The sequence below is a fragment of the Macaca nemestrina genome, chromosome 15 (genome assembly GCF_043159975.1).
Source record: "Macaca nemestrina isolate mMacNem1 chromosome 15, mMacNem.hap1, whole genome shotgun sequence".
Taxonomy (NCBI): Eukaryota; Metazoa; Chordata; class Mammalia; order Primates; family Cercopithecidae; genus Macaca; species Macaca nemestrina.
Genome location: NC_092139.1, coordinates 26,074,908 through 26,083,097, shown reverse-complemented (window position 1 = coordinate 26,083,097; position 8,190 = coordinate 26,074,908). Strand labels below are relative to the sequence as shown.

The following is an 8,190-nucleotide window of genomic DNA, read 5'->3' as shown; positions in this document are numbered from 1 at the left end:
TTCAGGCTGGGACTGCCAGGTGAAGCCCTGCGGTTTACTGCTCAGGAGGAGTCCGGCCAGGACCTCAACTGGGGACTTACACAGGGACCCATTCAGAACAGCGGACCCTCACGGAGACTACTACAAAGGGACTCACACAGGCACGAACGTAGGCAACGCCATTCGGGAACACATACGAAATCCAACACACCAGCTCCGGCACACACACTCGAATGCGCACAAAACCACACAGACACAGAATACACGCGATTACCAAACCTCACTCGCGGAGGCCACACTGATCCAGCCTCAAGCAGTGTCTGAAGCAGCATTGGTCTTTGTCTCTGGGTCTCTCCCTTACTCGCGCTCACACACCGGTTCCCCAACCAACCGTCTCTCACCGCCTGGAAGCGGCCGTCGGAGCAGGGCCCCAGCGCACCGCGAGCCTCCGCTTCCTCGGTCCTGCAGCGCCGAGAGCCCTTCTTTCCTCCGCACCCGGCCCCGTCTGCGCCCCTCTCGGCTTAGGCATTCGCAGACCCGCTGGGAGGCTGCCAAGAGGTGTCCTCATAGAGTCCTGCCTTCTTTCAGACCCCCCAAACGGAAAGAAAGCGAAAAGCCAACCTTTCGCCTCCATTCTGCACACATTTGGAGAGCGGCTGGTGGCGAGCGATCCGCACGATCGCTTTCCTCGCGGCGTCCCTGGACGGTCGGAGAGAGCCCAGGTGACTGAGCCTGAGGCTGAGCTTCCTCGGGAGCGATCCATGCCAGACACTTCTACCTTCAAGGGGGACTCGCGGCCAGGTTTAAGTGCGAAGGATGGGTGCCAGGGAAACAGACTGACTTCTAGACGACCCGCTCCTCCAGAGACTGACAACTCAGTCCTGCGGGCTTTCGGGGCGCCCAGGCCAGTCCTTAGCCAGAGGATCTGGGGCTGCACAGCTCCCGGACTCTGGAGGGGGTGGTCCGGGGGCGGGAGACTACGAGCATCAGCCCACGCCGGCCCCCTCCCTCCCTGCGGCGGCGAGGTGGGAAGGGCCAGGATGCGAGCTTAGCACCTCCCCTAGAAATGCAGCACTTCGGCCCCCCCCCACCACATCCCCTGCCCTGGGCGCTCCCTCTTTCACGCGCTCCCTCCCGCCTCCTTCCCAAGGGCGCCCTTCTCCTGCCCCCAGCTCACGTCTGAATCCCTCGGCGCCCCCTTTCTCTTATCCTAGCCCCTTCCTCACGTCCCCTGCCTCCGGGTATTTCCTTTCTCCAGGCCCCCACCCCCGCACCGCCTGATTCCGAGGGGCGGGAGCGCATTGGGCCGCGCACCGGTGGGGGCGCAGTGCCAGCTTCGCGTAGCTGCTCTGACGCCGTTGCCGCCACCGCCGCCGCCGCCGCCGCCGCCCTCCGCAGCCCAGCCCGCGCCCCGCGGCAGCTCCGCAGTGCACTAGCCACTGCCGCCGCCGCCGCCGCCGCCGCTCTGCCAGACCTGCTGCCAGCTTGCCCGGTCCAGCCCTGAGCGAGCCTCGAACGCCGGCTGCGAGGGTCATGAGCCAGAGAGCCCCGGGGCGCCGCGCGGAGAGCAAGCGGAGATAGCTACTTTGCGCCCCCCCGGCCCTCGCCGTCTTACATCGCGTTCCCCGCATCCTCGGGTCCTTCTGTCCTTTCCGCTGTCCCCACCGCCGCCATGGCCACCTTGCTCCGCAGCAAGCTGTCCAACGTGGCCACGTCCGTGTCCAACAAGTCCCAGGCCAAGGTGAGCGGCATGTTCGCCAGGATGGGTTTTCAGGCGGCCACGGATGAGGAGGCGGTGGGCTTCGCGCACTGCGACGACCTCGACTTTGAGCACCGCCAGGGCCTGCAGATGGACATCCTGAAAGCCGAGGGCGAGCCCTGCGGGGACGAGGGCGCTGAACCGCCCGTCGAGGGAGACATCCATTATCAGCGCGGCAGCGGCGCTCCTCTGCCGCCCTCGGGTTCCAAGGACCAGGTGGGAGCTGGTGGTGAGTTCGGGGGCCACGACAAGCCCAAGATCACGGCGTGGGAGGCAGGCTGGAACGTGACCAACGCCATCCAGGTGAGCGCGGGATTCCCAGTTCTGCCTGCCCTCCCCCCTCCCAGCTCAGCCTGCCAGGCTCTGCCCCCGACAGAGTCACCCGGTGATCTCGGCCTCGAGACCCCCTCCTGAACCCAGGAATCTCCCTTTATCCATCCCTCCAAGCCCTGCGCGGGGACCTACGCCCCCAGGCGGTGTCTCCCGCCCTAACCCACACTCCCTTCCATGGCACCAGCTGCAAGACCGCTAGGCTGAGGTTCGGTCTGAGACACCTGTCCGGAGACACTGCAAAAGTGAAGGAAATTGGGGCGGGGGGAGCGGGGAGGGATGAGAAAGAAAGAAAATCAGGATTGGAGGGCACGATTTGGTCTTTGACTCTGGAACGGATTCACAGCTGCATTTTTGGGAGGAAAGAAGAAGGGGAAATCGCTGAGCTCGGAGTCTCCTCCCCCCGCACACACGCATTGACACGCACACGTACACAGGCAGGCACACCACATACCCACAGCCCCCCTTCCCACGAACAAACGCGCAGGCACAGGCGCACACGACATGCATCTATATATAGACCACAGTACTATCCCCAAATGCACCTGCATACACCCCTACATCTCCATACACAAAAGCATGTACCTGCACATACCAAACACGAATACTCGTTTGAACATAGGCATACACACATGCACAGAGGCATGCAGAGAGGAACCAGCCTGCTCCCTCAGGTGCTGCCTGTTGGAGACATACAGGTGTACACACACGAACGCACACACATGCTCCCACACAAGCACATTTAGTCCGCAATAATCCGGCATTACCTGTGCACAGACTCGCCCCTCTCGCCCGAAATCCCGGCTGCACCGCAAAGAGGCGGCCAGCTTCTCCGCATGTGACCCTGGCGAAGCCCTCTCCAGAGGCTAAGAATGACCCCTGCTCTCTAGGCCCTCTCCCCTTGTTCCCACCCCCCACTCCCCACCAGGCGGCGCAGGACTCTTCCACCGGGAGCAGGTTTGGAGTCTTGGCAACGACCTCCGAGCTAGCAGTGGCTGGCAGGCTGCGGCTTTCTGGGCGGAAGGAGACTTCAGCTCTAGGCACCCCTGGACCCTTACAGCTTGGCTCCGCGGCGTCCCTAGAGTGCACTATCACTGGGGCCACGGAAGGCAGGTTTCCTGGGAGCAGAGGCCTTCCAGGGGTTGCTCGATATCTCGGAGTCAGCAGGACTCCACCGGGCCCTGAACACAAGATGGCCCGACCCAAGGCGCTTTCCATTCCGGGGCCCAGCGAGACGGCCTTGCTGGATCACGGACCCGGGGCTGCTCCCGTCTTCGCTGTCTCCCGCGCCTTCCTGGAGCCTCTTTCAAAGCTCCGTTTGATAGGCCCCAAGGGAGGCCAGGGCAGGAGGCTGGAGGCTCGTAGGCCTCCAGGACCCTGGATTTCGTTAGCTCTTAGTCCCCATGTGGATTCTAAACCATACAGCCCTGTCCGCCCGACCCTGAAGCTTCTGGTTCTAGACTCCTGCTCGGTTCGGCTTTCCGGCCCGCCGCGCTGGCGCCTTCTTGCCAAGCTCCTCCTCCCAATTGCCTCCGCAGCCTCCACTTAGTCCCCTTCCTTAGGACTCGCCCTCGCCACACTGTAACTCCACCCTTGTCCTAAGACTCTCAGTTTCCAACCCTGCTTCCTCCTCCCCGCGCCATGCTCCCCCAAGCATCTCCACATTGTCTCTGTTCTTGCCTCCCAGGGGCTTTGCCCCACCTTCAGCCCCTCTCCCTCTCTACCCTATCTCCTTTCCCCGCCACAACTGCCGCCTTCAACGTTTCCTCCTCTGGTTTGAGCCTGAGACTCCCGAGTTTCCTTCTTTAGCTCCCGTGCCCCATTCCAGCCCCACCACAAATCCCGTGCCCTCTCTTTCCAGTGGCTCTGGCCCAGCTCGCTACCTTTCTTAGCGCCCCTTTCCGACTACCCTCCCTCCTGCCCCTTCTCATCTCTTCCCCCAACTCCTCATTCTGGTCGTGTCCCCAGAAACCATCCCGAAGTATCTCCTTTGCCTCCTGTGGCTTCTGCCTATTCTCAGCCCTCTCTCACTCTAGCCCTCTCGCTACCTCCAGCCATTAGCTCACCTTTCCTTCTCAGATCCATCCATACATCCCTCCCTCTCCATCTCTGGCTCGACACCGGGGCTCACTATTAGCTCCCCTACATCCACCCCGCAGCCTGCCCTTAACCTCTCCTCCCCGGCGGCTCAGACCCAATTCTCAGTGTCCTTAGCGCCCCCTTCGGGCCACAGCGTTAAGCCACGCCCCCTGGGCCCCTCTTCGGTTGCTAAGTTCGCTGAGCGTCCGCGTCTGGTTGCCTCTCCGCCCCGCAGGGCATGTTCGTGCTGGGCCTACCCTACGCCATCCTGCACGGCGGCTACCTGGGGTTGTTCCTCATCATCTTCGCCGCCGTGGTGTGCTGCTACACTGGCAAGATCCTCATCGCGTGCCTGTACGAGGAGAATGAAGACGGCGAGGTGGTGCGCGTGCGGGACTCTTACGTGGCCATAGCCAACGCCTGCTGCGCCCCGCGCTTCCCCACCCTGGGCGGCCGCGTGGTGAATGTGGCGCAGATCATCGAGCTAGTGATGACGTGCATCCTGTACGTGGTGGTGAGTGGCAACCTCATGTACAACAGCTTCCCGGGGCTGCCCGTGTCGCAGAAGTCCTGGTCCATTATCGCCACGGCCGTGCTCCTGCCTTGCGCCTTCCTTAAGAACCTCAAGGCCGTGTCCAAGTTCAGTCTGCTGTGCACTCTGGCCCACTTCGTCATCAATATCCTAGTCATAGCCTACTGTCTATCGCGGGCACGCGACTGGGCCTGGGAGAAGGTCAAGTTCTACATCGACGTCAAGAAGTTCCCCATCTCCATTGGCATTATTGTGTTCAGCTACACGTCGCAGATCTTCCTGCCTTCGCTGGAGGGCAATATGCAGCAGCCCAGCGAGTTCCACTGCATGATGAACTGGACGCACATCGCCGCCTGCGTGCTCAAGGGCCTCTTCGCACTCGTCGCCTACCTCACCTGGGCCGACGAGACCAAGGAGGTCATCACGGATAACCTGCCTGGCTCCATCCGCGCCGTGGTCAACATCTTTCTGGTGGCCAAGGCGCTGTTGTCCTATCCTCTGCCATTCTTCGCCGCTGTCGAGGTTCTGGAGAAGTCGCTCTTCCAGGAAGGCAGCCGCGCCTTTTTCCCGGCCTGCTACGGCGGCGACGGGCGCCTGAAGTCCTGGGGGCTGACGCTGCGCTGCGCGCTTGTCGTCTTCACGCTGCTCATGGCCATCTATGTGCCGCATTTCGCGCTGCTCATGGGCCTCACCGGCAGCCTCACGGGCGCCGGCCTCTGTTTCTTGCTGCCCAGCCTCTTTCACCTGCGCCTGCTCTGGCGCAAGCTGCTGTGGCACCAAGTCTTCTTCGACGTCGCCATCTTCGTCATCGGCGGCATCTGCAGCGTGTCCGGCTTCGTGCACTCCCTCGAGGGCCTCATCGAGGCCTACCGAACCAACGCGGAGGACTAGGGCTCAAGGGCGAGCCCCTGCCGCGCTTCCGCGCTCTCCCCCTTCTCTCCTCCCCCCTCCCCCACCAGCCCAGTGCGCCCTCCCGCCGCGCTTGGGAAGCCAAGCTTTAAACATCTCTGGTTCCTAGTTTCTGATTATTCGGGGATGGGGGGTGGGAGGGGATAGGGATTCACGATCCATCGCGTCTGCTATTCTGTTGTCTTTTCTTTTCCACAACACCCTGGTTTTGGGGGAAGGCAGGGCGCATTTGCGGGCAGGGTTCTCTGTCCTTCCAAGTGGGGCCCTGACACTTTGGTTCCAGTCACCGAGGGGGTTGGGAAGTGAGGGAGAGGGGGCGCAGCTCGCAGGCGTGGAAACTTGACCTTGGGGGGACATTTCACATCCATCCAGTGCTCGGAATCTACAGCGTCCAGCCATTTCCAGCAAGAGCGCTTCCCATTCCGGAGACGTTTCAACCCTGCAGCGGGAAAGGCTGACTGGGAAATCCATTTTGGGCGGGAGATTTCCTTCAACGAAGCCGGGAGGCGAGAAGCCGCGGCGGGGCCAGCTTGCCTGCCGGTTTTCAGGAATCTAAACTCTCATCTTGTGCAATTTATCAGGTGTGGAACTGTTCTACTGTGCGTGTGGTGTGCTCGTGGTGAATAAGATGAAATGTATATCAGAAAAAAATCTATCTCTAATTTAGACTGCGGTGCATAATTATATCCGCAAATAAAGAAGAGACAAAGGCTTGCGCGGCCTGGTGTCGGGTTTGTAAGTTCGTACCAGCCGGGATCCCCTGGCACTGGGAGGAGTGGGAACTGGCTCCCGCCGGCTGAAACCGGACATGGGGAGCAGCTGTGGTTAAAGGGTCGGGGCAGGGCTCTAGGGAGCACAAAGATTAGTTGGTGTCGAGGAGGCTTCAGGTATGAGGAAGAAGCAGAAGATGGAGAGTGCTGTATCGGCCCCCTCAGCTGCCAGGACGAGGTTTGTTCTAATCTCTCCCCCGGGGCGGGTCCGTCTGAGAATTTGGTGGAGGTTCTCAACTTCCAATCTCAAAACAGAGTGGGACAGGAGGAGCTTTTATGGACCCGAACCTTATAAATTTGTTCAACAAATATTTATAAGCAGCCCGTCAGGGCTGGGGCAGTGTTGGAAACCTAGAGAAAGAAACTCAGCCTTGCCCTCCTGGAGCTTACAGTCTAGTGAGGTGGAGACAGGCAATAAACAAGGGCAGGCAGGAATCCACAGCCTGACTTCAGATTGTGAAGAGGGCTATAAGGGAAATCAGAAGTGGGCTGTGCCTTTTGCCAGGCCCCCAGAGCCAGGAGCCAATCTGGCCTGGCAGGAGGCATCTCCCACCGCGGAGAACCCCTCCCTGCAAGCCAAGGTGGGGTTTGCACAGCCACAGCAAAGGGATCTGACTCTAGAATCGACAGCCTCAAGCTGTAGGGCCCCAGTCTCCCCTTATCTTGGGTAGCCTGTCTGATAAAGTGTTTGCCTGAATTACCCAAAAGATCTAGTCATTTTTTGTGCTGATCCCACTCCAGCGGCAGCACTTGCACTGTCTCCAGGAGGGCCAGTCCAGGAACTGTTGGGAAAGGTCAGAGTCAGACTTTCTGGGGGCAACTAGGAGTGCAAGTCGGTTGGGTGGATTCTGGTGTCCTCTCTCACCACGGAGGCAGAGGCTTCGTTAGCAACGACCTCTCCAGGTGCGAATGGTGCAGGAGAAAGAAGCCGGGGAGAATGCCTTTGTAGGGTGTGTGTTCCTCCTCGCCCGCCTGCAAGGGGCGTGTGAGAGGCTAGGTGAAGATATGCGTGTGGAGTTGGGGAGGCTGCATCGTGTGTTGTGAGAACCTTGGTAAGTATGTGTGCGTGTGTGCAGAGCATCCGTGTGGGCGTGCTCCCTAAAGCGCCTGCAACAGCGGTGACCTCGCATCATCCTGGTTCTGCGGCCACAGAACTGGAGTGGGAAGGGAGGAGGGATAGGACCAGGTGCCCTCAGTTATCACAGTGGCTTTAAAGGGCCATCTGAGAGGTCTGCTACCTTCGGCCTAATTCCCTGGTGTCACTATTGTCGCGCGTTCAGGATACGGGACTGGCTGAAGGGTCCTCAGTTTCCCATCTTCCCATGACCACTGACGTCTCCCAGGCCTGGGGCGGAGGGGTGGGGTGGGGAGCTGATGCTGATTGTTCATCCCCCGCCCCAACTCCCAAGGTTTCTCAGCGGGTCCACGGACCCTGGGGTGCGCCCCGAGTCCGTGTGTCTCCTTCAGAAAAATCCCGGACTTCTATAGTGGAAGGAAAGGTGGGAGCGTCACGCTGCACCAGCTCTGTCCTTCTAGTCTTTTAAAGGTCGAAGGAGACACTAGGCAGGCTCCGGACAGCGGTGCCAACTCTGCCGGCTCGCCTGGATCCGCTCCACTGATCCCGGTTCCAGGTTTTGTGCTCAGCTTGCAGCGTCTCTTGAATCCTGAGGGTGGCTGGGACGGGAGAACTAGCACCCTGTACTCCCAAGGGAAACCCGAAACCCTGGTCGGCAGGACACCGATACCCGGACTCGCATTCAGGCTACTGAGAGAAATGGGGAGGAGGAGTGGATGGGACCCGTCTCTGCACCTCTCATCTCCCCCACCCGTCT

The 8,190-nt window shown here is 60.6% G+C and overlaps 1 protein-coding gene across 1 annotated transcript; it reads left to right on the top strand.

Moving 5' to 3' along the window:
- The first annotated feature begins 1,368 nt into the window (after window positions 1-1,368).
- LOC105496336 (solute carrier family 32 member 1) lies at window positions 1,369-6,302 on the top strand. Its single transcript, XM_011766683.3, has 2 exons — window positions 1,369-2,041; window positions 4,383-6,302. Exons 1-2 carry the CDS (start codon window positions 1,652-1,654, stop codon window positions 5,568-5,570), a joined length of 1,578 nt encoding a protein of 525 aa, XP_011764985.1. The 5' UTR covers window positions 1,369-1,651; the 3' UTR covers window positions 5,571-6,302.
- The last annotated feature ends 1,888 nt before the right edge of the window (window positions 6,303-8,190 follow it).